This window comes from Hippocampus comes, unplaced genomic scaffold, assembly GCF_001891065.2.
Source record: "Hippocampus comes isolate QL1 unplaced genomic scaffold, H_comes_QL1_v1.1 scaffold283, whole genome shotgun sequence".
NCBI lineage: Eukaryota > Metazoa > Chordata > Actinopteri > Syngnathiformes > Syngnathidae > Hippocampus > Hippocampus comes.
This window is the reverse complement of record NW_017806234.1, coordinates 589,908-617,856: the sequence shown is the minus strand read 5'-3', so window position 1 is coordinate 617,856 and position 27,949 is coordinate 589,908. Positions and strand designations below refer to the sequence as shown.

General features: G+C 43.5%; 3 protein-coding genes across 11 annotated transcripts in view; 2 read left to right on the top strand and 1 right to left on the bottom strand.

Moving 5' to 3' along the window:
• Positions 1-3,560, top strand: part of spega (striated muscle enriched protein kinase a) — a 38,570-nt gene extending 35,010 nt beyond the window's left edge. For all 9 annotated transcript variants that reach the window (XM_019856554.1, XM_019856555.1, XM_019856559.1 and 6 more), the window contains 5 exons: positions 55-294; positions 387-610; positions 700-775; positions 856-1,005; positions 2,438-3,560. In XM_019856554.1, coding sequence (XP_019712113.1) covers positions 55-294; positions 387-610; positions 700-775; positions 856-1,005; positions 2,438-2,675 — 928 coding nt within the window. In that variant the 3' untranslated portion in view covers positions 2,676-3,560. The remainder of the gene's footprint in view (positions 1-54; positions 295-386; positions 611-699; positions 776-855; positions 1,006-2,437) is intronic.
• A 1,606-nt stretch (positions 3,561-5,166) lies between these two features.
• ctdsp1 (CTD (carboxy-terminal domain, RNA polymerase II, polypeptide A) small phosphatase 1) lies at positions 5,167-16,483 on the top strand. The gene is made up of 7 exons (XM_019856569.1): positions 5,167-5,943; positions 9,340-9,488; positions 9,566-9,667; positions 10,627-10,683; positions 13,229-13,321; positions 13,768-13,953; positions 14,727-16,483. The coding sequence occupies exons 1-7, from the start codon at positions 5,865-5,867 to the stop codon at positions 14,856-14,858; spliced, it is 798 nt and encodes a 265-aa protein (XP_019712128.1). The 5' UTR covers positions 5,167-5,864; the 3' UTR covers positions 14,859-16,483.
• Positions 16,484-17,021: 538 nt separating this feature from the next.
• Positions 17,022-27,949, bottom strand: part of obsl1a (obscurin like cytoskeletal adaptor 1a) — an 11,660-nt gene continuing 732 nt past the window's right edge. Inside the window, exons 2-25 of the mRNA XM_019856567.1 lie at positions 26,736-27,901; positions 25,655-25,924; positions 25,299-25,559; positions 24,351-24,653; positions 23,984-24,250; positions 23,617-23,892; positions 23,186-23,300; positions 22,897-23,057; positions 22,535-22,807; positions 22,174-22,449; positions 21,824-22,099; positions 21,460-21,735; positions 21,110-21,385; positions 20,757-21,026; positions 20,403-20,669; positions 20,066-20,335; positions 19,695-19,961; positions 19,334-19,600; positions 19,145-19,257; positions 18,902-19,055; positions 18,653-18,814; positions 18,201-18,305; positions 17,862-18,128; positions 17,022-17,770 (exon numbers count right to left, since the gene is read on the bottom strand). Coding sequence (XP_019712126.1) covers positions 17,490-17,770; positions 17,862-18,128; positions 18,201-18,305; positions 18,653-18,814; positions 18,902-19,055; positions 19,145-19,257; positions 19,334-19,600; positions 19,695-19,961; positions 20,066-20,335; positions 20,403-20,669; positions 20,757-21,026; positions 21,110-21,385; positions 21,460-21,735; positions 21,824-22,099; positions 22,174-22,449; positions 22,535-22,807; positions 22,897-23,057; positions 23,186-23,300; positions 23,617-23,892; positions 23,984-24,250; positions 24,351-24,653; positions 25,299-25,559; positions 25,655-25,924; positions 26,736-27,864 — 6,582 coding nt within the window. The 5' untranslated portion in view covers positions 27,865-27,901 and the 3' untranslated portion in view covers positions 17,022-17,489. The remainder of the gene's footprint in view (positions 17,771-17,861; positions 18,129-18,200; positions 18,306-18,652; positions 18,815-18,901; positions 19,056-19,144; positions 19,258-19,333; positions 19,601-19,694; positions 19,962-20,065; positions 20,336-20,402; positions 20,670-20,756; positions 21,027-21,109; positions 21,386-21,459; positions 21,736-21,823; positions 22,100-22,173; positions 22,450-22,534; positions 22,808-22,896; positions 23,058-23,185; positions 23,301-23,616; positions 23,893-23,983; positions 24,251-24,350; positions 24,654-25,298; positions 25,560-25,654; positions 25,925-26,735; positions 27,902-27,949) is intronic.

The following is a 27,949-nucleotide window of genomic DNA, read 5'->3' as shown; positions in this document are numbered from 1 at the left end:
ATCATGAAACTTCACATTCTGCATACAGTACACATTCCAACTATCTTTTGCCAGAGGTCGCTTTGGAGTAATCCGTGAGTGCCGTGAGAACGCCACAGGCAAAATGTACATGGCCAAAATTATTCCCTACACTCAAGAGAACAAAAAGGAACTGCTGAAGGAGTATGAGATCCTGAAATCTCTGCACAATGAAAAAATAATGGCTCTGCACGAAGCCTATGTCACGCCTCGCTATGTTGTGCTGGTGGCAGAGTACTGCTCCGGCAAAGAGCTGCTGCACAGCCTCGTAGACAGGTAAGCTGCTCACAAAGAGTCATCAAATGCCGCGTATACGAGAGTGCACCGTCATTCTGATTCTTTTCTCCTAACCCCCCACGACACTGTAGGTTCCGCTATTCTGAGGATGACGTGGTTGATTACTTGGTCCAGATCCTCCAGGGAGTCGAGTACCTCCACAACCGCCGAGTCCTCCACTTGGACCTGAAGCCCGACAACATCATGGTAACAAACCTCAACACCATCAAAATTGTGGACTTTGGAAGTGCTCAGAGCTTCAACCCACTTAGCCTCAAGCAGCAGAACTTGAGTGCAATATCATTGGAATACATGGGTAAGGACAACCATTCACCTACAATATCAATTCCTATATTATGAGGCTCCCCCCCAACCCCCACCCCCCTGACAAAAATGATTTTTAAGCTCCTGAGATTGTGAAAGGTGAAGTCGTGGGGCCTCCTGCAGATGTTTGGACTGTTGGCGTTGTGACTTACATCATGTGAGTTCAATACATGAATGTACAACTCATTTACAGCACATTAACAATTCAGACTAAATTGTATTTTCATGCACGTGAAGGCTCAGCGGCCAGCTGCCCTTTGAAGACAAAGATCCTCAGCGTGTGAAATCTAAGATTCTGATGGCGAAGTTTGACCCAACGAGACTTTACCCCAACGTTTCCCAAAGTGCCTCAGCCTTTGTCAAGAAGATGCTGAGCAGTTACGCTTGGTGAGAAATCTGTTTCGTTTCAAAAATATTCTAGATCACGAAGGAGGACTCAAAACTAACTACAAACGTGCACAACTTTTGCAAACTCTGTGCCAAACATAATTGTTTGCCTAGAATTAATGTCTTGACTATTTGCCTTTGGTTGGCTGCTGCCATTGAAAATAACGTTGTTTTTTTTCATGTGATGAAGCAAAACTGGCCCCTGCTGGGAAAAAGAAGTTAACGTTGTGTATAGGTTGACACGAGACATTTATGTACACTAGCTTGCCTTATTCACTATTTAGCATGAACCTACTCTCACCAGTTGTGTTCTTTGTGCTGGTAAGGTGAAACGGGGCCTAAATACCATGCCAGCATAAACGAAATGGCACACAAATTTAGTCTGACAGAAACATTCTGCAAAGATTTTAGGACAGTGGTTCTCAACCTTTTTAGAAGTACCGAACCCAACCAGTTAATATGCACATTCACCGAACCCTTCATGAGTGAAAAATTAAAAAATGTTTTTTTTTTACAAATTCAAGTTAGTTAAAAAAAACACATTTATTAAAAACAGAAAAAAGTAAATAACATTTCAGAGATAAGTATACTTTTTTTTAATTGTACGACGTACTATCACAACAGTCACATGTTGATTACTAAGTGAACTAAATTTCCCACAGCACTGATTAGACAATAAATTCATTCATTCATTCATCTTCCGAACCGCTTTATCCTCACTAGGGTCGCGGCGGGGTGCTGGAGCCTATCCCAGCTGTCTCCGGGCAGCAGGCGGGGGACACCCCGAATTGGTTGCCAGCCAATCGCAGGGGACACAGAGACAAACAACCATGCACGCCCACACTGACACTTAGGGACAATTTGAGTGTTCAAATGTCATGTGATAATCTGCAGCCAGTGATGGCCAAGCGGGCGTGTCATCACTATTTAACATGTTGAGTCGCATGTGTCCTACCCTCCATGACAGAGGCTCCGTCGAACCCCTGAGACCGACTCACCGAACCCCTTGGGTTCGATCGAACCCAGGTTAAGAACCACTGTTTTAGGACAAGTTTATTTTTAAAAATCACGAATGAGTCACTAAATTGTACTAAATATCCAGTAAAGTACACATTGGCAGGCAAGAAATAACTCGTTTTTTTCCTCCTACCAAAGTACCACACACTAGATCACTTGCTTCTAATGCTAAATTGTCATTATCACTAAACCAGATATTGTGAGCTTGAGCCCATTTTACAACATCAGGAACATTACAAATGCTAAAATTCCCCCAGATACACTCCAAAAGCTTCTAAAATTCTTCCCAGAATCGTGGAAAGTGTTGTCACTGCAAAGGGATGATTGAACAAGACTTTTCAGTTTCATTTTACAGCAAGAGCTCAAATGATGTCAAAGATGAAATGTGTGCACGTGTGTGTCTGTGTGTGTTCAGGGCCCGCCCCACCACACGGGACTGCTTCACACAAGCCTGGCTACAGGACTCTTACATGATGAAGCTGAGGAGGCAGACCCTCACCTTCACCACGGGCAGACTCAAAGAGTTCTTGGTGGCGCAGCAGAGCCACCGTGCTGAGAGCACGACCAAGCACAAGGTGCTGCTGCGCAGCTATCAGAGCACGCCCAAGCCCCCATCATCCGAGCCTGGGTCGCATGTTCCCGACTCAAAGTGAAATTCATGAGGACGGAGTCATTCGCGTGGCTTGCATTTGGAAACTTCCCATTTGATGCATCGCTCACTGCTCTGTTCTTCAGTACAAAGACTGCAAAATCTAGTCTCAACTCGGAATAAAATTTGTCAATGCTATTGCGGTTGACTGCACATTTCCAGCAACCTCGCCCCTTTTCAGCAAAACAAATTCGAAACCTCACTTAGCACAAACCATCGCCGTTCTTGTTTGATATAAACCACCACCCATGCGAATGTATACCATACTTTGAGCTGCTAATTTATGTTTGCGTTGACTTATATTTCTTACACTTTAGATCTCAAAACCCCCAAAAAACAAAAAGTTTCCTTAAAACTGTTTACTTTTTTCATGTTAATTTATTTGCATGCGTGTGCGAGTGCAAGCATCTCTGAATCACTTTTTTCACTCACTAAGATGAAAAAAAAGGTGTGTCTTTGTGGTTGCTGGATCAGGATCACACAGCAAATTTCTGAATCTGTTGTTGAACATGTATTACAGGTACCGTAGGACGCACACTGGTTACTTGCTGTGATTCCTTACACCTAGTTCGATGAAATCATGTTTGCCCAGTCAGTGCCTAGATTGGAGTAAAATCCAAAATATATTTCTTAGCTAATGTGTCTGATGGTATAAATTCACATGTGATGAGTAGGTTGGACAAATATTTAGCACTGCTGTTGCAATTTTACAAGTCAGACTGACAGAAACGAGAGCATTTAATAGTCGTGTGTGTTACTCTCACAGCACTTCTTTTTCTATGAATTTGGATGTTTGAAGAGTTGTAAATGTGCCAACTTGCTGTGTTTATATGTGGTATATGTTGTTTTTCCAGAGAAAGTATGTAATAAAGTACAAATTGCCTATTTTTGTGAGTGCCCTGCAAATTTGAATGTAGTGTAGTCCTATTTTTCGAAATGCAGTATGTGCATTTATGTTTTAAATCAGAATGGGGATTGGGCCTTTTCACCTATCAAGTAAAATCCCTCCACTCGCTTAAAAACGTATGTTTCAAGTGTAAATACAGTCTGTCACTACAGAAAAGAAAAACTGATGCAGAAACTTGAGATAGTGGCGTTCGTACACTTCTACAGATGGTCCCTCATAAACTGTATATGTACAGGAAAAGAAGACGTGGAAAAATGTGTACAAAATACATATATATTTCGAAAACTTATATACTTAAGCATAAACGAGTGAACATATCTTTATAAAATGACCAGCATTGCGTAAACTTGGCAGGTGTCGTGATTCTTTTGTAGTGCTCAGGGCGGGCTCGCCCATTTGGCGAAATAGGAAGATGCATAGAACATCGTGGACTGTAGGGGGCGCCAAAAATCGAATAGAAATTACCATTCAATGTTATTATATTCAAATGACTTGTTAGTATTAACGCTTAATTTTAAGTGAAAGGGAAAGAGGAATGAATTGAAACAAATACAAATACAGGTCATGAAAAAAGTGAAAAGGCGCAAGGTATATGACGCGAAATCAGCATTCGTTAAGCACAGCACGTCAACTGCGTTGAATTAACTCTTGAGTGACAGTGTTAGTTACTGTAGGCTACATTTCTAAATTTATCACAGTGGTAGTTGCACTTTAGATTTGATAGGAAAATAATAATGCTTCTATAATTAAGTTAATAAATTTGAAATAATCTACATATGACGTGTAAATTCATGATATCATTCTAATCTGAAAAGTTAGAACAAACGTGACAGCCTCCTTTACTGTAGAGAAAAGTGAAACATGAATAATTATAAAGCTGCTGCAGGGATTAAAAATTTGTGTATATTACGTTTCTGTTACTACTTACACTTTTATTTGGAATAATAGATTTTCTTGTTTTATAATTGTTCCCTGCACCCGCAACTCTCGTGAGGAAAAGCGGATTGAAAAATGGATGGATGGATGGATGGATAGAAGATATCACAACAACGGTTATTACATCCTCGCAAGCAAGTAGACTTTTTTTTCTCAATAAATAGAGTGAAGTAGATTTAGGTAAACAGCAACTGGTGAAGAAGATAAGCACATATTCAATATTGTAGGAAGTTTTGACAATTTGGGTTTAGTTCCTTTTTTTAACGTTTTATCTCATAGTTGGTGCTGTTTTAATGTCTTGTTAGTGTGTTTTTATTTACATAACTGTTTTCTTCAAATAGTTTTTATTGTGTTTGTATTTTAATTGGTAGTTGTTGGTTTATGGTGATATGTGCAGCACTTTTGACTGAAAGTGTGTCACATTTTCAGTGTTTCCACAATTTTAGCAACATTTTTATGAGAATCCAATTATATAGCTTCAGTTCCCTACTTGCGACGAGCAGATCAGAGGATAAGTAATAACACGTGTCAATCACGTTTTACAGACCAGAAGAAAAGTTTTTGCCTATCCAATTTTTTCAAGCAGAGCCACCGAACCCAGAGCCTGAACTTTTTCGACGCTCCCTTGTCTGAACCTAGTCAGTTTCAAGGGGGCCCGAACTGAGGCGTTACTGAACGGCAACTCCCACGAAAAGACGCCACAGTCTGTCTGTCGGCGTGTCCGTCCTGCCTGCATCCTTCGGTAGTCGTCGAGTTTATCACCGGAAAATCCGCTCCATGAGCGTAAACCACTGCTAAGATTCTTCCACGTTTTCGTCGAAAACTTTTGAATAACTTCTTACACGGAAGCACCCGACCAGTGTCAATGTTAACTTCTTTGTTGCTTGTCAATTTTCCGGACATTTAGGATGAGAACGACACTGAGTTACGCATGCGATCTGCTTCATATTCACGAAAATGGAATCGGAAAAGTTTTGACTTAAGTTTTCTGCGAGCAACTTTTAAGGGATCGTCGACAAAGTTGTGCAAGCCAGCAGAGGCTGCGGCTCGCTCCGAACATTCCCTCACTTTTCCTGCGCCACTTTAAGTGGAATGGGACGCCTTGAAACCTCCGTGTTTGGATCTTGAAACTGCGAGGGGCGCCTGAGCACCATATTGAATCAAAGTTGCCAACTTAGTGACAAATGTACTGCAAGTTCGGGCTTTCCAAGCAGCCACTCCAGCGGCCGGCCGATAAGCGTGGAATGGAGGAGCTGTAGGCGGCGAGTGGCCAACCTCCGCTCGACGTTCATGCGGCGCACGGTCGGCGCACGAAACTTCAAGTTTGACGCGTGAGCACAGTTGGACGTTATGGCCAACCCGTCCTCGGTCATCACGCAGGTCAGCCGGGATGAAGAGGGAAATAAAGCAACGGACAGAGGGGACACGGGTGAGTGCTTTTATTTCTTCCGAAAGTATTGCGTTCGGAAAGTTTAAGGATTGCATTCCACCGCCAATCGCAACATCTAACGAATGAGCCTCGATTGTACGTGATAGTTATGACAGAGTTTGACCACCATAGAAGACCGTAAGCGAATTGCAAGAGGTGAAAGTGTCACTTTGACGCATTTTTCTGTTCATGGCTGCAGGCCTTGAGTTTGTGCAGCGGAAGTGACGCCACAGCAGCCGAGTCTTACAAGTTTGGAATAAACAAAAAGTGGAGAGAAGACACCCACCGCAAAGATTCTTTGCTTCTCCATTGTCTTATCGGAAACACGCCAAAGGCCGGCACCACGTCATTTTATTTTTATTTGTACTCATAACTTAGACTCTGCTGTTTGTTTTGGTGTTGAACATCGCACAGAGAGGCGGTCATGCGCAGGGATCTGAGAGAGTTATGAGTGAAAGTGCAAACAGTCCTGCGTCTCTGGAGCTCAGGGGGTGCCTTGCCCAAGGGCCCCTCAACAGTAGCCAGATAACAGACCAGAATTTGTCCAACAACTAGTTGCCAATTTTTTTGCCATTGTGTCTAAAGCTGGACTTGAACTGTGACCCCCCAACTCGAAAGGCTGCCCATGCCAATGTTACCAATCAAATGCGGGGAGGGGTCAGTTATGTACCTTTCCAGGAGGAAAGAACATATAAATGCTCGACGTACTCAACATGCAGACTAGGTAGCGGTTAGCCAGCTAACAGCCTGCCGCTACCCTGAGCTCGTTTTGATCCAGTGACTCAGTTGATGGAATAATCAGTGCGATAATCAATTGTAAAAACATTGATAGTTGCAGTCCTAATATCATAGAAGGGAGAGGGAAATATTGGACCCTTTCACACTGCACTTAGCACAGTGCAGTGCGCCATCCATAAGTGCAGGCTGGCTTCATGTGAGGTGGGGTCAATCCATTGAGCAGGCACAGTGACTTGCTCAGCCTGAAGTGCACCTCGATGGGTCTTCATGCACCTGCTCACATCGGAAATGGCGGGAAAAAGCACCCGGCTACTTTCTTTTTCATCTCTTAGCAACCAGCGCTGTACATGCCATTGTCCCTAGGCCGTCCTGCACCCTACCAGGTGGTGGGTGCAGAGAAACCCAAGTGGAGCATGCGAGTGCCTGAACTAGCCTTACGCTCTAGATTGCAAACCAAGACAGTGCGACTCAGCTTCTGGCTGGTAGATGTCATAGCGAGCCTCATGCTTAACCCTTTTTAACTGTTAATGTTGTACTTTTCTGCATCCTCAATTTAAAAAAAAGAAGGCAAACTATAGATTTTCCACTCTCCTTTAAAGAAATGACTTCAACTGCTGTTATTCATTTTAAATGCCATGAAATCTCTCCCTGTTAACACCAAAGATAAGCAGTTGATTTTGCATGTTGTTCCCTTGCTGTACCATACAGGAACCAAAACAAACCTAGAATTCAAAACATAGGGACGTAGCAAACATTGGTATTTTTATTCATCATAGTGTTTCAATCTGGCTTGATTATACGTACGTAAAACCCTTGCTATGCAGTGGCACGCGCTAAAAACACGTTCCACAACCCTGATGTAAGGAATAGTGTGTGAATAAATGACAGGGCAATCAGCGCTCTGTACACTGTACACGGCAGTCGATTGCAGAGAGTATCAGTGCAGGTTACTGAATAATCAGGTAGCTTATCGGTCATTATCCATGCCTTCTGGGAGGGGGCCAGGGGGGGCGGGGTGTCCATCGAGCTAAACCTGCAAATTCAAAGCACTCTCGAGCATCTGACCTTAGTTACAACCGTTATTTTGACATAAAACAGTGATGAGTAGCCTTCCAATGAAGGCGGCAGATGTTATACAGGCAACGTGACCTCTTATGTCACCCAAATGTTTAACTGAAACAATTATTTTTTTGTAATGTCAATGATCATTTTCTGAGATGAGTTGCACTTGTGTTGTCTCGATACTTTGATTCTATATCTGTATAACAGCCAACAAGAGGAGCCGCTGCGGGTGCCCACGCCACCATCAAAAGAACAGTTAAGATAAAATGACAAAATAATACAACACAACACATAAGACACAGACAGTCGTACAGTCGTAACCACTTTTCCTACATAGACTTTGTTGTTTGAAGCAGTTATAGATGAAAGAGGAGCGAATCAAAGTGTCCTTTTCACCAGTGGTTCAAAGACATCATGCTGAAAATGTGCACACGTCGGTTACAAGCTAAGTTTAAAAGCAAACAAGAAGCTGTAGCATCCATTGACGAAGAAGAGATTGGCTCTCCTCTCCTGTCCCATGTAAATCCACTTTAATTCCAAGCCGCGATTCGATGGTATGAAATAACTATTTTAAATACAAATTTAAATGCTGATCTCACCGGTGCTGGGATTTGTAGCATTGTCAAGCAGCCAACATCCTGCGATCGACCCATTACCCCACGTGCACGCACACATACAAAAATGCACGCGTGCGCGCATATGCACACACACACACACACACACACACAATTTTTGTTTACGCTTTTTATTTTTTATTTGTATTTTTTTGTGAACGCGAAACTGATAGGATACTTAGGGTGCAGTGTAAACTACCACAAAATACTATTAATAATGATAACATTAATAACACACACACACACACACACACACACACACACACACACAACCATGTATATTTTTTCCTCTCCATTTCTTCCTACAACACTTGCGGTCGACTTGGGACCAGTGCGCGGACAATCGGTCGACAACGATCGATTTGTTGGGCACTCATGGCCTAGAAAATAGAAATGGTTGACATCAGAACATTTTTTACCACAAAATATAGAAAACCAGCATGAGAAAGTTTCTCTTGAACTCATTTTTTGGACTGTTCGTAATTACCTCAGTATAAAAAGTGCAAATTGTTCATTTGAGCTAATAATAATAAGGAGATATTTTTAAAAAAAAAGGTCTAAGATTAAAGAAGTAACAGCCTGGACTACTTCACGGCCACTACAAGCTCTGCTCTAACAAGCTGCTTCCTGCGTCAATACCCGCCTGCTTCCTCTTCCTGTTTTGTGCGGTGCTGCTGAGGCCAGCAGAGGGTCAGTTGGCCTTTGAATGCACAAGCAGAGGCAGTGGGAATGAAAGACTTTGGTTTGTTGCTAACACGCTCACGTCCAGCTCAACAGAGAGTGGCCATGTTTAGGGCTGGGGGTGTTTGGGGTCACAAATAGGACCAGAACAATAAGTTAGGAAAAGTGATCAAGAAGCTCAAAACTCAGACATTCTGGATAGGTTGTGTTTTTCCGCAGCTCGTTTTTTTTTTTTTTTTTTTTTCTTCGTCATCAGGTCTGTTCGTTTTATATTTGCTGAGCACCGAATCTTCCTGTGCAGGTTCCACGCCCTCGCTGTCCACCAAGAAGCCCCGCAGCGGTGGCTTATTTTCCATCTTCTCCTGCTGCCTCTGCCGGGACCAGCCTGAGCCCCCGCCGGTCAACAACAACGCCCCCCTGCTAGTTGAGGAGAACGGCACCGTCTCCAAGGTGAGTCCGAGCTCCTCCTGCTCCCTTTGGGTTGAAATGTCCGACCGGTCTCCTGAGAGGTGTTGTGGCCATTTCAGATCCAGGTGAAGCCGCTACTGCCTCCAGCCAAGTCCAAAGACGCCGCAAAGGTCTGCGTGGTTATCGACTTGGATGAGACACTCGTTCACAGTTCGTTTAAGGTACAAGCACTTTTCTACAAACATCATTATATGTTATCGCAATAGGGTTGCAAAATTCTGTGAATTTTCTAATGTTGGAAAGCCTCTGTGGAATTTTAGAGACGTGCAGGTTCGAAAAAATATTGGGGAAAATCCATTTTAGCAAAATCCGGACTACAACAAGAGATTGAATGCAAATATGATGGGGCAGTGGTTTGTGAATGACCACATCTTAGTTTGGATTTATTTATTTATTTTTAAACTCCTCCTCCCCCCCATTATTTTGCTCGCCAAAATTCATTGAAGTATGGGCAAGCTTAGGCTCATAACTACTCAAGTAAAGTGATTTCTTTTATTTTTTTTTTTTTTTCAGCAATGAAAGAGCACAATCCGTCTTTCATGGATGTGTTTTTTTTCCCAATGATTTGCATGGAAAACTCCCAATCTTCAATAGGTATATCCAAAATTTCCCAAGGATTTGAAGTCCCATGTAAACAAACCTGAAACTTTTCCAAAATCTGTTGGAAATTTTTCACCTCTTTACAACCCTTCATAATGTTCGTCTTCGCTGAGAAACCCAAAAACACAGCCTCTGGCTTCCTTTGTGTTTGGTGATGGGCAGTGCAGTCTTACCCAGTGGTTCCAACCACAATTTGGCAGCACCTTGGAGTGATGATGATCTATTTTTAAGACATTATTATTGATGTATTTTCCAAAAAAAACTGTATCTTTGTTCATCTATATTTGCTAGTGGCACATAATGATGGGCAGTATACGTTTGGTGACATTTATGTCTGGTGATGTTGCCTGAGATTATGCCAATATAAAAATATGCTTTGGCCCAATAAAGTTTGGGGGACTATCGACTTACATAAACAAACTCCTTAAAAAACAACAACAAACCAAACACATCACACTCCAAATGTCTTGTTTCCTCCTGATGCCATCCTCCTCTAACGCTCTTTACTTTCTTCATACAGCCTGTGAACAATGCCGATTTCATCATTCCTGTGGAAATAGATGGAACTGTACACCAGGTAGCGTCACACCCCGCTCTTCTATTATTCGTTAAATTCTTCTTCAATGCTGCCGGCTGGGACCTGGAGACTGCCACTTGGAACAGAAGACATGCCAGTAGCCCGGGCCCGATTCAAGTAATCCAGGATAGGTTTGTTCAGACAAACACAGCCTATTCCGGATGACTTGGCTCAGGAACGTGGCCCTTAGCCGCCAATGCCACAGAGAGAAAAACAAAAACATGGAGGAATGAGTCCCAGATTTTGCGCACGTCTGTGAATTACACATTGATATTTAGCTTTGTGCATATCCAGCTCACCAGAATGATAGCGACCATCAGGGGTGTCCAAACGTTTTCTTTCAAGGGCCGCGTACATAAAACAGGAGGAGGCAAGGGCCGCTTTGACATTCTTCACCTTTGATGTCTTTAAAACACTCAAACCAATCCATTAAAGTTGAGCAAAGCAACTGCATGTTGTTTTATTAATAAAGAGAAGAAGTGAAGGAAACACGGCTGGACTGGCATTAAAAGTTGGCCCTGGCATTTTTGCCTTACACCAACCCGCATGCACGTGTACGCATGCACGAAAGCTTATACAAGCAATTGTACACATGCGCGCACCCACACATGCTCGCAATTGCCTCTAACTGAGAAGTCATGATTTCTCATACTGTCCATAGTCAGCATTTCATGAAATATAAATCCAGAACTTTGTTCAGCACAATCGTAAAGTCAGTTTAACCTACAAGCAATGTTTTGCTGAGCTTGATTTACTAGACAATGTCATTTTATGTGCCGTCGCATAGTTTATATTCTACTTCTATCTCATGCACTGATTTGCATTTGCGAGCTAACAGCCATTCAGAGTTGACACCGTTTTGTATACTGCGATGAATGGCCCATTCATTCAAATCATCAATCAAAGGCACAATGACACAAAAATCTCTAAACCTTGCTTTCTATTTAGGTCTTATCCCGCTTGTATCATGATTATCATGTTGACAAAGTTAGTGGATATGTGTGCATTTTATTTCATGAAACCATGACTGACTGTAGTCGTTGCGATAAACAATGACTTCTCAGCCATGTTGTTGGCTTGGTCAGGTATGAAAGTAATGGAATTAATTGACACTTGAGTGTAAAAATCTAATATTTATTCTAAAATTTGATTCTTACTAAAATATGTATTGAGATATGACTCCGGGCTGCCACGTGAGCTTTGCCGCTGCACTGATGCTGATTGGTTCTATTTGCCGTCCATCTTGTGAATGCATTAATGGGCTGCACTCTCTAAATTGCCCTGAAGAGCAAATCTCGATTCATGTTCTTTTTCTTTTACTACTATAAAGCAATTGCCCTTATTTATCATAAGTTAGCAATTTTTTTTTTTTTTTTTTTTACTATTTTAGTGAAGTATAATTGGGAGAAAACAAGCAAACGTTTGTTCTCTTCTCCTGCCTTGCCCCCCAGTGTTGAAAATAAGTACAGTAGTACAGTGTAGGCCAGGGGTCGGCAACACAAGATGTTAAAAGAGCCATATTGGACCAAAATAAACAAAAAACAAATATGTCTGGAGCCGCAAAAAATAAGCCTTATAATGAAGGCAACACATGATGTATGTATCTATATGAGCTATATTAGCCGACTATCAACATGACTAAGTTAGCTACAAATACACAACGAGCATTCATGATGAAACGTTTTTTTTTTCCCCCTGCAGTTCATCCTGTAGAGGAGGGTTGCCCAAACCTTTTTGCCGGAAGATCTACTTTTCGAACCACCAACCTCCCGCTATTGACCCGTTACCGCACACGCGCGTATACGCACACACTTACACACGCATGCCGTAATGAGCAACAGCCGTAACGGCCTCTAAGATGAACGAGGCACGGGACGCACTTTCGGAGCGTGCTACCTATCATAGCTCACATGTACCGTTTAAAAATGCTTCTCTTGGCCGCTCAAATTCCCATTCTTAGCAAGTACCCTCAGTGAATTGTACATGAAAGGCAGCGTTTTTTTTTTTTTGTTTTTTTTTTTAAACAACGGCCCCCTGACTGCCATCCCGCCCTGCTAATAGAAACGTGTGTTGCAGGCTGTGATGCAAGTATTGGTTGACGAAATGCTGACATTTTATATTTATTCGACACATTTTCACAGCATCGGAAAACGTTAATAATGTTTGTGTCATGTTTGTCCTCTGAGAGAAACCATATTAAAACAAAAAAATATATATATCCCTCCCATGTTTTTCCGTTTTCAAACATTTTTTAAAAAGCTCTAAGGAGCCACTGGGGGGCGCTAAAGAGCCGCATGCGACTCTCGAGCCGCGTGTTGCCGACCTCCGGTGTAGGCAAATGGCATGGGCCCAGTCAATTTTTATTTCTACCGTATGCTGAAGGCTACTAAAAGAAATGGATGGTGGGCTGCAAATGTCCCCCAGGCTGTAGTTTGGGTGCTTCTGGTGTAAATGGTTAATGACCTTTCACTTTTACATGGCTTTCGATGCATACAAACATAGCTTCTAAAATTCATTCCGGTTTAACAGTGTCCATGATTTTTAGGTGTATGTCCTGAAGCGGCCTCATGTGGATGAGTTCCTGAAAAGGATGGGAGAAATGTTCGAGTGTGTCCTGTTCACCGCCAGTTTAGCCAAGGTGAGGTGTCTGTCCATGTCTGTTTGTTTACAATTCACCATACCTGCCTCAGCACTCCCCCCACTATCACAAAGCATTTGCACTGTTTGGCCCCTTAGCCTGGACTGTCCCATTCTTACGCTTATAATGTAGATTGAACCCGACTCCTACATCACATATTAATCACACACTGTTTTATTCTGCTATTTTGTTGGAGGTGGGGGGTCTCTCTCTCGCTCTCCCCCCCCCTCCCCTTGTTCCCTTTTCTCTGTCAGCCACCTCTCAAACCTTGTTCTACGATCACAATAAAAACTACCAGGGATTTTACAAAACTTCACTGTTCGGTATAAAAAGACACATCCATTTTTCCTGCGTAACCAAGCAGCTGAACAGGACAGTTAAAAAAATAAATAAGCAAATAAAAAATTCACCGTTAATTTTCTCCATTGCCTTTATTGCCGACATAGTATGCCGACCCTGTCTCCGACCTCCTGGACAAGTGGGGAGCCTTCCGCTGCCGCCTCTTCCGGGAGTCCTGCGTCTTCCACAGAGGAAATTATGTCAAGGACCTCAGTCGCCTTGGCCGGGACCTTAACAAGGTCATCATAGTCGACAACTCTCCTGCCTCTTACATCTTCCATCCTGACAACGCTGTGAGTAATTTTGTTTGGACGGCATTTGTCCATTAAAAAAAAAAAAAATGTTATTATTGACTACATGACATTACAAATCGAAAAGTACAGATCAACTTGAAACAAGAGGCAATTACAGCAACAAAAAAGATGGATGGAGTTATGCTTAGTGATGTTGACTTTCTTGGGGAGACTAAAGGAAAGGCTTTGACAATTCGAATAACATTTTCCAAAAGGATGAAGAGTTTGGAATAATGTTTTTTAAGCATCAACTCTGGATAAATTGCATGTATTGGGACAGAGTTGTATAATGGGTGATATTATCCTTCGTGCAAAATGAAAATTAGAATAAAAATGAGAGTGAATATTTGATGTTGAACAAAAACCTATTCTTGATGGGGCGGCACAGTGATTGACTGGATAGCACGTCCACCTCACAGTGCAGAGGTGCAGGGTTCGATTCTGGCCTTCTTGTGTGGAGTTAGCCTGTTCTTCCCGTGCCTGTGTGAGCTTTCTCCGGGTACTCTGGCTTCCTCCCACATTCCAAAAACATGCATGGCAGGTTAATGGAACAGTCTAAATTGTCCCTAGGTGAGAATGTGAGCGTGAATGGTTGTTCGTCTCTGTGTGACCTGCGATTGGCTGGCAACCAGTTCAGGGTGTACCTCCCCTACTGCCCGAAGACAGTTGGGATAGGCTCCTGCTCGCCCGCGACCCGAAGCGGATTCGAAAACGGATGGATGGATATTCGTGGTGGCGCTTCATACACTGACAGTTTGTTTGGTCACTCGCAGGTGCCCGTGGCCTCTTGGTTCGACGACATGTCTGACACTGAGCTTCTGGACCTCATTCCCTTCTTCGAGCGGCTAAGCAAAGTGGATAATGTCTATTCTGTCCTTAAGCACCAAGGGGGGGCCACAAGCTAACAGAATTTGGACAGAATGGCATGCTAATCTGTTGTGCCTGCGCGCGCACGCGCGCGCACACACACACACGCGCGCACACACACACACACACACACACACACACACACGCATGCAAGACTGCAGCTTCCACTGCCAACCCAAACGCAGGCTCTTTCCAGCCTACCCCAAGTGAGGAGTCTACGGTAGTGTTAATGCTGCTACCCCCGGGTCATCCAGAAAATTGCTCTACATTAATGCTCCATTTCCTCACTCCCTCGGAAGTGGTGATCGCATGTCAATGGATGAGCAAATGGTTAAGGACCCTTTCCTCTGTTGTCAGCATTGAACTCTCTGGACTGCTGAGATTTCATCAGTTCACTTTTCACTGAACCTTAGCTGGCCTCCCGAAGGTGCCTTTTAAAACTTTATGATTTTAGCCTTGCCACAAAGACAAGACAAACCTGCCACATCCCTCAAAAGCATCTGATTTGTGGGTGTACATTTCCAAGTCACCCAGGTCACATTTTCTGCAAATTGATTCGTATTTGACAGGCTCGCTTCCACCTTTTGAAAGTGAAACTTGAACTCTTCAGTGCAGCATTGGAGGAGCAGAATGTGACCGCATGGCTTTTTTTCATTTTTGTCTAAGTACAGTGACTTTTTTTTCCTTTGTATTCCGAAACGGTACACATAGGCTGGAAACAATCTCATGCAGGGGGTAAAAAGTGTGTTACGATGTCTGTATTTAAAGCTACAATCGACACCGAACGATTTCTTGGTCAATACTGTCATCTGTCTGATTGTTTTGAGATCTGTCAGTGCAGCTACAATTATGCCACAGTTGTCTCGTCTGTCCGTCGGAGTCCAAGTGCATCGTTTCACGGTGGCGTTGTGAGAGACCAACCAGGTGACATTTGACATGTTCGGTGAGTTTAAAGGAGCTGTGTTGGATCCAACAAGCCTCTTGGATTGTTTCGACTCCCCCATGTATGCAAATGACAAAATCAAACAGCCGCAGCTGAATGACTGGATTGTCCTTTTTGCAGTACCGCTCCTCAGCGAAAGCAGGGATGACAAACATATTTTACAGTATTTCTGTATGCTTTTGAAGTTCCTGTCAATCAAACTCCATTCTTTAAAAAAAAAAAAAACAAACAAACAAAACCAAATGAAAAAAAAAAATTATGATTCCTTTTGTCTCTGGCTCGTGAGGTGTCATCTGATGCATTTCGTTGTCACGTTTATGGCTGTTGGCTATTCGAATTAACCTTTTCAGTGAGATTGAACATGGAGCCAAATTTGGCGAAGAAACACCAGCAAGTTACTAAAATAAATCATACTGTTCTAGGCACATAACAGTAAAATGTTTGTTTGGTGTGCTCACACCAGGTGGCTTTTATTTATAGGGCTTTGCCTTTAAAGCAAAAGTGTCACTACAGGGCCACTACTGTACCTCACGCGTTCAGTAGATTTGTTCACGTTTTGCACAGCCAGGAAGCAAACAAATGTCATTAATATATACAACATCCATGTTACTGTACTCATGATTTAATAGTTGTAATCTAATGTTTGACCTATTTTATCATGCCATGTTATACACGAACTATGTAACAATGCCCTTTTCCCATAAATGCTAAATGAACAATGTTGTTTGTCATCTTGAGTTTGTTTATCTGTTGAGTGATGGGTGACACACCTGGAGGATCAAAAAATTATATTTGAATAATCATACATATGTAGATGGGTTTTAAGAGTTAATCGATTGCTCATCTGCCTCACGGTGGAGGGGTCCCAGGTTCAGAATTAGACACGGGTGTCCAACCCCAGTCCTCGAGGTTCCTTATACAGGACGTTTTAGTTTCATGTTTCTTTAGTATATGTTCTGTGCACCCCCACTAGTCTAAACACGGCATTCTGATTATTCTTGCTTTTGTGGAATATGAATTAAACAGGAAAATCCCAGTTTTTATCCATCTCAGGCGGTGGCCACTTTGCCACTTGCTGTCCACTGGTAATGACCAATCATGGTTTAGCTTGCTCATGTCAAATGATGAAACTGAGAAAACAGGTCACCTTTAGGTAATTTGAATTCAGTGATTAAGTTTGGGGAAAAAGAGAATGGCGACTGGCAAGTTTTGCAATTCAAAAAAAAGACAGCTCAGACTTCACAATAAAACCACAATGACAGGTAAGCTTCTTGGCAATTTATTCACAGAGCTAGACAAATAACAGCTAGCTAGCTGTTCATAGCTTTTTGTCAGGTATGGGTTTAATTCGACAATAAACTAATAGACAATAGAGAGACTGTTTTGGCATTGTTGGTCTGTTAGTAGGTTTACAGCTAGATGAGTGCAAGTGGTTAATCTGTGTACGTTTTTTGCGTAAACAAGATTGTATCACTTGCTTGGGTTAACCAAGTAATGCCTTGACCCAAATTCCTTGAAATCTAATGGGGACTCAATTTTTTTCCCCATAGTAACTTGGGTCTTGTTTGAAAGTTGAAGATTAAGGCGTGAAATTTATGAATTGATCATGTAGGACATATTTCCACCTCTGTTGAACAGAGTAAATTGAGCAGGAAAATGAGTATCACTGTTTTAAAAAAAAAAGTGCAATGAAAATCGTAAATAGAGGCTGCTTTCCAGTTTCAGATCATTTGCATGCTCTCACAGTGAGAATGGCGCTGCTCTTCGCTTTACCAACATTGAACTTCACCACGCCACTCATGTCCATACTAGTGTGCTTCAGTGTGAGTTTGTGCACAGTGCCGTGGTTCTCCAGGCGTACGGAGGGGCCAGGCTGAATATTCTCACCGTTGAGCGTCCAAACTGGGGTTCTGCTGATAGCAACAGAGACTTTGCACTGGAAAACCGCCGGTTCATTCTCTGTTGCCTCCACATCCTCCAGCTCTTGCAGGATCACAAGCTCCTGGGCTGAATATATTGTTGTTTCTTATTACTGACCAAAAAATATCAATAAATATTGCAGTAACATTAATGGAATTAACACGTTAACTGTTCCTACCTTCCACCAAGAGTTTGGCTTGGGAGGTATGCTCCCCAACTTCAATACTGTATGTGCCCTCGTCCTCAACTGCTACCTGCTGGATCACGAGTTTATGACAGCAACCATCGACGAGGAGAGCCATTCGATCAGAGGGCACAAGCCTCTCCTTGCCCCGGTACCAGGTAGCACTACAGCTAGCTGAAGATGTGGTGCACTCCAGGATGACACGGTGTTTCTCCAAAGCTGTCCTGTCCCGCAATGGTTTGACAATTGACACTGGGAGTTCTGAAGTGAGATGAAAAATTTTCAAGATATTGATCTCCCACACCACACAGAGGACCGTCACAGCCATTGTACCTTCTACTTCAAGGTAAGCCGAAGATTCAACGTCTCTGCTAACAAATCGTATTTCTCCAGCATCCTCAGCTTTGACATTGCACATCAGCAGGAAGTGTTTAGTTCCTGAAATAAAAGAATGTACGTGTCATTGCCTTACGTCTGGCGATATTAGTGTTCGTTATGTCAGAATTTGCATGTGACAGATTCCACGCAATGTGCCAGTCACAATTGCTCAAAGTCACATCGTAATTGGGACATTCTACCAGTCAGTCACTGTCTATAAGTTGAGTTAAGTGTCATTGTCAGCTGGGATAGGCAACCCTGAACAGTGTTTTCTTTGGTCGTTTTTGTATTTGATCAGTTTACGGTGTATGCCACATCCCACCATATGTCACCTGGGATATAGACTGAACAAATGATTGCAAGAAGGAATTATCATAATTTTCAGTGATAACGTGTTGCAAAATGACCTTCCGTGCGAGTCTTGATAGTGCTGGTGGGACGAATCTTGTGGCCGTCCTTATACCAGTCTCCGCTCACGTTGCCTAGGGAAACCTCACACATGAAGACTGCGTTCTGGTCCTCCTGGATGTAAAGGTCCTCTAGGTCTTGCAGAATCGTCAGCTCGTGCGCTATAAGTTCAGGAAACAGGGTTGAATCGGAGAAAGCGATCCGAATGAACATGCAGTATATGTAAGCAATTTTTGTGTTTTCATCACCATAAACCTCCAAAGAACAAGAAGTGCTGCTTTCCCCCACATCACAAGTGTAGATGCCAGAGTCTGCCAGAGAGCACTGCAGAATCTGACAGAACTTCTTTCGCCCCATGGAATAGATCCGACAGTTCTTGCCTGGCTTCAGTTCAGTCCCATTCTGGTTTATTGTTGAAGATAGACACGTTTAGTTCTCATATTTTGTCCATTTTAAGGTTCATTCTGTATTCAAGATGCCAATCATTTTACCTTGAACCATCTGACTTCGATATTTTGTCGAGAGAATTCGCACTCCAGAGTGGCAGGAAATTCTTCTTCCACGCGGACATCAACCAGAGCTTTTAGTGTGGTAACTGGTGTCTCTGTTAATGTTATCATTTGTAAATAATTATACAGGAAACAGTGGAAACAAAACAAAACAAAAAAATCCACTGTTACCTTTGACTGTGAGCCTGGCAGTCGTGCGCACCCCTTCGGCTGAGAAGACAATGGTACCTGTGTCCTCCAGGGTGAGACTGGAAAGGGTGAGGCCATGGACACGCCCATTGGTGCTTACCCTAAACTGGTTGTTTGGCTTCACCCGAATGCCGTCCTTCTGCCAAATGCCCTCTACGTCAATGTGGGACAACTCCACCTCAAAAGATGCCGTCTCACGTTCTAAGATTTCCTGGTCAATCAGGCCTTTACGAATGGAGATTTTGCGGGCTACATTGGATGACAAGGTTGAATTAGAAAAAACAATTTCAAGAATTTCTTATAATGCTCCTCGAGCCTGACAGCGTATCGCTTGACCACTTACGCTCTACATTTAGCTTGACCTGGGTCCTGTCGTGCAGAGTCTCACAACGGTAGGTTCCGCGATCCGACAGATTTAGATTGTGTATGGTCAAACTGCGTTGACATCCATTTTGGTTGAGTGAATATCGTGGCCCGGCCTGGATGACCAGCCCCTGTCTCATCCACTGCACCTCGCCTGTCTCAAGGCTAATCTCCGTCTCCAGGGTGGCATCACCAAACTCCTCTGCCATGACAGCCTCCATTTTCTTTGTAAACATAACGTGAGCCTCTGAACACGAAGGAGAAAGGCGACATCAAGTTAATGCACTCCATTTTGATATTTTTGGGGGAAAAAAGTAGTTTATGCACACATTTTACTTCCAATACACCTACCTTGCACTCTGAGATTTGCTTTGCTCATTGTCCCTTCAGCTTCAGCTCTGATTTTGGAACAGTCCAACATGTGGCACCTCCTCATCACTAAGGTGTGGCACAAGCCATTCTGTGTAACCTGGATACGGTCACTGAGATTGATCACCTCGTTGTCCATGAACCAAACCAACTGGACATCCTCGGGCGAAACCACACACTTGAAGGTAGCATCCTCTCCTTCCAGCACGGTGGTGTTCTGAAGCTCAGTAAGAAACTCAACCACCCGAGGCACTGAAGTGACAAAACAATGTGTATGAATCACGTTTCAGGTACAATGGAATCATCTAGGCATGCTTACTCTTTACTACAAGTCTCGCCGCTGTGCGGTCATCTTTGGATTCGCAGGCGTACTCTCCAGAATCCTCTCGTGTCAAACGATGTATAGTCAAACATCTCTCGACTCCATCTGCTCGAATGGAAAACCTCCTGTTCGGAACCACTTCCACGCCATTTTTCAACCACAGTACATCTGCTTTGGGCTTGCACACTTCGCAGCGGAGAGTCACCATTCCATCAGCATGGGCTACAGTGTCTTGCATTGGCTTTACAAACTTAATTCTCATTCCTGCAATACAGAGATAACCCAAACATATACAGTATATTTTAATCTCGGATTCCACATGAATAATCAGATGTCAAAAACAGTTTGTACCTTTTACCAGCAAGCTGAAGTGAATTTGGTCAGTCTTGACATCACAGGTGTACTCGCCAGCATCCGAGCGCCTCAAAGGTGCAATGGTGAGGTTACGCCTGTGGCCTTCCATTAGTGCCTGGAAGCGCTCATCTTCGATGGGGGTCCAGTCTTTGAGCCAGTGCACCAGAGCACTCTCTTTGGACACAAAGCTTGTCAAGGTCACACTTTCTGCCTCATAACCAGTCACAACAATGCCATCTTCCTTCTTCAGGAATGTCACCGGAGGCTCTTTAAGAATACCAAAAAAAAAAAAAGTTACGTCAGTTCCCTGTACTGTATGCACCGAATGATACTTGAGGGGATGGCTGTACCTTGAACCTGAACAACACTGATCATCTTGTCGTCTACTGCATCACACGTGTACTTTCCGGAATCCGAAGGTTGAACATTTGAAATGATGATTTTCCTCAGAGTCCCGCAGCATTCTATATGGATGCGGGAATCACTGACAAGCAGCTTGTCATTGCAGTACCATTGGACTGGAGCATTTGCACGGGACAACTCACAAGCCAGTATTAGGTCATCGCCCGTTGTCATCTCCTGGAAGTCAGCATCTTTAGAGTTGCCCACAATAGTCACCGGAGACTCTGACGCAGACAATAACTTAAAATTGGTTTTTCAAATGTGAAGCATTGATTTGCTGCTGTACAGTAAATGCTACCTTGCACCGTAACCTGGAATCCGATGTTATCGTCTCCAGCATCCAGAAAGTATTCTCCAGAGTCTCCAAGCTCAGCGTTGAGAATGACAAGTGAGCGAAACGCGCCTTCTTCCTCCTCACAGAATCTACCGTCACACTCAATACGACAGCCATCTTTGTACCATTTGGTTTTAGCATTATCTCTGGACAGCTCACATTCTAGCACAATGTCATCAGAAGGTAATACCTTGAGATTTGTGTGAATCTCAGACTTCCTTAAGATATTCACTGGGGGCTCTAAAGTTGCAGAATTACACATAAAACAATAAATAAGTTACAATGGCCAAAACAAACCCAGATATGCACAACTGGTTAGCAGCCTTACCTAAAATGTTAACCTGGAAGTCAAGTCTGTCATCTATAGCATCACAGGTGTATGTGCCAGAATCCATTGGAGAAGGCGAGAGGATTTCAAGACGACGTAGTAAGCCATTCTCCGTGATGGCCACAAAGTTGCTCCCCTCTATTTCTTGGCCGTTTCGCAGCCACTTCACATCTGCATTGAGGCGAGAGGCCTTGACTTCCAGTACGATTGACTTCCCTGCAAAACACTCCAGCGTCCTCGGTGTGTTTTCAGGGCAGGAAAGCGCCACTGGTGGCTCTAAATGAATGAAAAACCATTAATTAACATTTTACATGAGTATCTTCAAGTAAAACATCCACCTTAATTCTTACCGGTAACAGTCACTATGAAGGCAACAGAGTCATGTTCAGTATCACATACATACTCTCCTGCGTCCTTCACAGAGGCCACAGGTATAACCAGCCGGCGTTTTGCTCCATCCACTTCCAGAATGAGGTTTGGACACTCTTCCACCTCTAAGCTGTCTTTGTACCACGTGACATGAGCATCAGAATGTGAGATCTGACAGTTGAGCTCTAGCTTGGTGGAAGCCAGGTGAGTGAGTTTCAGCTCAGATTCAGTGGGGGAAATAATTTGTATGGGAGGCTCTGGTGCATAAAGGAAATATGATTGAAGCCTGCATATCAAACACACTGTATGTGTGTTCATTGTGAAATCCAATTTCGGTTTTACCTGTGACAATCAATTGAAAGAATACAGAGTCCCCATTTGTTTCGCAGACATACTCCCCCCCATCCTCCACCGTACTGTGGAGAATGGTCAAGCGTCTGTAGGGACCCTCTTTGGTCAGCTGGATATTGCCGCTCTCCTCCACCTCTTCTCCATTCTTGAACCATTGGACTTTCCCGGCTGAGCGAGACAACTCACACTGCATGTGAATGTCCTCCGAAATGTAACGTTCCATCATGACATCATCTTTCGGCTCTACAATGATCACCGGGGGTTCTGTGGAGCAATTGCGGGGCTTGATTTGTAGTTGTTTAAAAAAGAGCTTTTTCTTTTGCTGTTGCACTACTTGTTTCATTGCAACCCACCTCTAACATTAACGGTGAACTCCATCCTGTTGTTTTCCGCTTGGCAGATGTAGTTGCCGGCATCGGAGGTTTCGGCAGAACGGATAATCAACCTCCGAAGTGTTCCCTCTGCCTGCAGAGTGATGTTGTCATTGGGTTTGATTTCACAACCATCCTTGTACCTGGACCAGACCATACCAGATACACATTTTGAAATAAAATCAGAAACAACCAACTTCATTAAGCAACAAAAGTGAGAACATTGCATAAAAACGTGCACCAGATAAATTCCTCTTGTCTACTCTCTTACCACAGAACTTGAGCATCCTCTCTGGAGACATGGCAGAGCAGCACCACAGGGTCAAGTTCCATGCTGCTTTTATGAAGGTCTTCCTCCGGGGCTGGAATGAACTCCACTGAAGGACCTGAAACAATGATGGAGAGATGTTTTACTGATTCTCTGGCAACTGTATCTCCAAAGTGATTGTCCGAAAAGGGCATAAATGCGTTCGATGTTGCAAAGCACATTTCATCTTTGAGAATTAACCGAAAATGCAGTAGAACCTTTACAGGTCAACTTTAATTTGACCTTCTTTTAAAATGTGAACGCACCGACCGGCTAGCAGCAATGATAATGACGGCACATTTAAAATTTGAATGAATATCTAGCATACATACATATAGACTAGCATACATAATACAAGGTATTGTACAAGTATAGAATTTGTTCAGGCACTTTACCTGCAACTTCGACCATGAATGTGATCATGTCCCCCGATGTCTGACATGTATAAACTCCAGTGTGATGTTTCTCCGCTGACTGAATCACAATTCTCCTCATGATCCCATCTGATTGGATGTTTAGGGCATCGCTCACCTGCAGCTCCTCACCGTCTTTGAACCAGCATACTTGGGCTGAAGGGTGGGATACTTCGCAGTAGAGCACAATGATGTCACCGGTCTCCACCTTCTTGGTCCTGTCAGATTCCAGCACAGGGCTGAATTTCATGACTGCGGCTGCAAAGACACAAGTAGGCTGCATACTCAACATTATGAACTCATCTGAGGCTCAGTTTGACAACAACAAACAAGAGATTGCTTCACGTACGTTTAACCTTGAGAACTGCTGAATTTCGCACCCCATTGGCGATAAACGTGATCTCTGCCACGTCCTCTGCAGCGAGAGTTTCATGGATAACCAACATATGTTGTGTTTTGGACTGTTTTATTGTGTATCGTCCGCCGTCTTGCAGCTGAGCACTGTTCAAAAACCAGGTACCAACTACTGAGGCTGACAACACGATGGAAAAGAGAGCATCCTCTCCCTCTGTCACCTCCAGGTCCTGAAGGTGACTGCAAATCTTTATTCCTGGAACTGAAAAAAGTGAGAAACCTCACAATTGGGATCCAAATTTCACACGTTATATTTTGTCAGTGGCTGTATTCTTGAAACGACAGTGTAGAATATAACTTACCCATATGGACAACTTTTGGAAACTCGACATGGCCACTGCGGCCGTACTTGTTGATGCAGCAGATTCTAAAGCGGTAGTCTCCCTCGTGTGGTACACTGTCACTGCGGATCTCCGTTGAGGTGGCGTTCTCCGAAGTAAAGCATTTCTTCCACTCTTGTGACCCCACTTCCTGACTCTCCACCACAAAGATAGAGCGAGTCGTCTGGTTGTCCGGCGCAGCAACCCAAGAGAGCAGGGCGCCATTTGGGCCATCCAAATCCATTTTGACTCCAAGTGGACAAATTGGTGGTCGGTGTCTTGCGGCTTCAAGAAAAGCATTAGTAATTCTACCAGAAAAATGATTTCAGCTCTTTTCTTTCGATCAAAATATAAAAGCACTCTGACATTGAAGATCTCTGCCATTGGTCACCTGCAAAGTCAGTGACTACCAACACTTCCTCCTGTTAGTTTCCCCAGTCGGACAACATTAACATAATTTTCTGGATGGGTTCAATGGTATTTCACGTTACATTTTATTTGGGAAATCTGAATGAAGTCCCGACTAAACTACAGATAGCTTCTGATCCTGCATCAAAAATGGAATGCAATTTGCTAAGATTTGACTATTTTTGCTTGTTATAAACATCTGGGATTTATAGAGCATGCACTCGTTCTTTAATCTGAATCAGCTTTACTGGCCAAGTATGTAAAACCTCCTTATAGGAATGTGTCGCCGGTAGTTTGAGCCACTCTAGTATGACAGCAGTTATGCAAAATAAAGTGACCAGTAAGTAGTGCAGTAATTAGGATCATCTAATGTAAGATGTGAATTGGCAATCATACATACAGTATGCATGTACATATTTTGAAAGGTCTAGGTCACTGCATTAAAAAACATAAATAAAAGACGAAATGACATGACAGACAAATGACAGAAAGAAATCCTGAAAACAAAGAACGACAGCATACCTCTAACTTTAAGACGTGACGAGGTTTTCGATCTTCCCGTCACAAAAGTCACCACCCCGGAGTCCTGATGGGCCACGTTGACAAAGACCAGAACGTGCGTTTTCCCAAAAGACTTGAGAATTGTCTGGTGTGTCTCATGCAGCTTTAGCCCATTTTTGAACCAAAGGATCTCCATGTCTTCGTCCTCCACTTCCACACAGAATGCAGCATTCTCGCCTTCATACACTTCCACCTTTCGTGGAAGTTTACGCACGATTTTACCTGAAAGAGTAAGAGTTAGTGTGAATATTCTTACGGCCACTCACCTTCATATGAATAAGGCTCGCAAAGATAAAAGATGACCTGGTGGCGAATACCTTTGACCGACAGCTCCGCTATGCTCTTTGCCCCATCTGGCATCTCACAGAGATATACTCCATCATCATCCACTTCCACATCTTGGATGGTTAGTCTTCGCCTGGTGCCTTGCTGCTCAATCCTATATTTGCTGCTGGGCATCAACCTTTGATCCTCATGGTACCATGTGGCCAGGACTGACTCATCGGGTACCTCGCATTCCAGAACGGCAACATTCCGCTCCCTTACCTCCAAATCTTTTAACGGATGCTTAAATCGCACATGGGTGCCTTAAGAGCAAAGAGAGGGCCATGATTTGTTTCACTCTTTAAAGCCACATTTGGGAATCTATATCATGTATTTAGTGTCCTCTTCTCTCTTCAATAAGGAGGCCTCTCCATCTCCCTTCCCTCCAGCTATCTCAGTTGACTTTGGGCAAGAGGTGGGGTTTACACCTTGGACTGCATGGTTGGCAATCAATCACACTCATATTCGTACCTATTGGCAATTTAGTCTTCTATGAACCAAATGGGAATGATTTTAGAATGTGGGATGAAGTGGGAATATCTGGAGAAAACCCACACACGTACGAGGAGGAGGAGAAGAATGCAAGCAGGAGGCCTATATATTCATCTTGTGAGTGCAATGCCTCCTCCCAAATTAAACTGGGATTTACATAACCACCTGTGACCTTGAATATATTAAGTGGTAATGAAATGGATTAAAATGTGCCACAAGACATTTGTCTTTGGATGTAGATTTGAATCTCGTGGCTCTTGTGGCTTGTCAATGTGTGACTGTTCTCCCTGTCCTAACAGGAGTTCTCGCTGGGTACTGACGCTTCCTTTGTTCCGACAGTCCAGAGCATTCTATGTAAGTTCATTTCAAGAAGTGCAATTGCCCACAGGTGTCTGTGTAAATGTGAGCCTGGTGCCTGATATCTGATTATTCATGGGTGTATCCCATTTCTCACCCAAAGGCATCTGGGAGGCTCTAGCTTTCCTCCTGAATAGTACAAGTGGCATAAAAGATGTGTGGATAAATAAGCAGGACACTGCACACAAAAAATAGTTTGGTAGTGTTGAATAAGTTGGATCTTACCTTTGACTGACAGGTGAACTGCACTGAGAGTATCCCCAAGGGCATTGGATGCTTCACACGCATATAGTCCTGTGTCCTGAACTTTACAGTACAGAACTTTCAGTGTGTAATAACCTTCCCTGTCCTCAAATATAAGGTGGCGCCTTCCTGGCTTGAGGGGCACACTGTCCTTCTTCCAGATGATGTCTGGCTTTGGCTTCCCTGTGACAAAGCAGCGGAACTTTGCATGTTTCCCCTCTGCCACTACATACTTCTTGACCTTTGACGTACTGATCGGCGACTTCTCCCTGAGCCTTGACAAACTGAGCTCCTCTTCTATGTGTTTTGACGACCGCCGGTTGGACTTTCTGCCATCCTCTCGCTCGGGCACAGGTTCAACAAGGAGCACAGCACCAGCCAGGGCCTCGCCATTGCAGTTCATGGCTTTGCAGGTGTAGACACCCTTGTCAGGCATGCGTGTTCTGTTAATCTTGAGATGGAACCATCCTCCGTCTTGAATGCTGATGCAGAAGTGGGCACTCTCAAAGATGTCATTCAGTTTCTTGCCATCTTTTTCCCATACTACCTCTGGCAAAGGCCTGCCCCAGACCTTACATGAGAAGGCAGCATCCTCTCCTCTGTCCACTCGCAACGATCGGGGCATGAGAAGAAACTTGGGTTTGTCATCGGATGTGAAGTCAACCTCTGGGTCAAATTTGTGTGCTCCATTCCCTTCCGTCTGGTCACCATTCTCTTCTATATGGTCTCCATTCTGCAATGTGCTGGTTCCATTCATATGCTCATTTTCTGTGATGTGCTGCTCGACACCGTTCACTTCCAGTTGCTGGTCATTTCCCTCCACTTTGAGGGATGCTGCTGCATAGGTTTCCCCAACATTGTTTCTGGCTTTGCAGATGTATTGCCCTGCATCCGTCTCGCTTACCCCATGGATGCTCAGCAGGTAGAACTTTCCCTCCTCTGAGAGCTTGTACCGTCCTTCAGTGACGATCGGGATGTTTTTGCGCTCCCAGATCACATCAGGACGAGGGTCTCCTCCGATTTGGCATCTGAGAGTGGCGTCAGCGCCACATTGTACTAAAACAGGCCGTGGGTAACCCAAAACACGAGGGGCGCCCCCAAAAATGTCCATGATGTCAGTCTTTTGTTGTTGAATGAGGCAAATGGATCTAAGGGCAAATGAAGCAAAATTCAAAATGTTTATTTATATATATATA

Excerpts from the sequence above, each read along its gene's own strand:
- ctdsp1 (XM_019856569.1), top strand. The coding sequence starts at position 5,865 with ATGGCCAACCCGTCCTCGGTCATCACGCAGGTCAGCCGGGATGAAGAG. Across the intron at positions 10,684-13,228 it reads TAGATGGAACTGTACACCAG|GTGTATGTCCTGAAGCGGCC; the intron begins GTAGCGTCACAC and ends CATGATTTTTAG. Across the intron at positions 13,954-14,726 it reads TCTTCCATCCTGACAACGCT|GTGCCCGTGGCCTCTTGGTT; the intron begins GTGAGTAATTTT and ends GGTCACTCGCAG.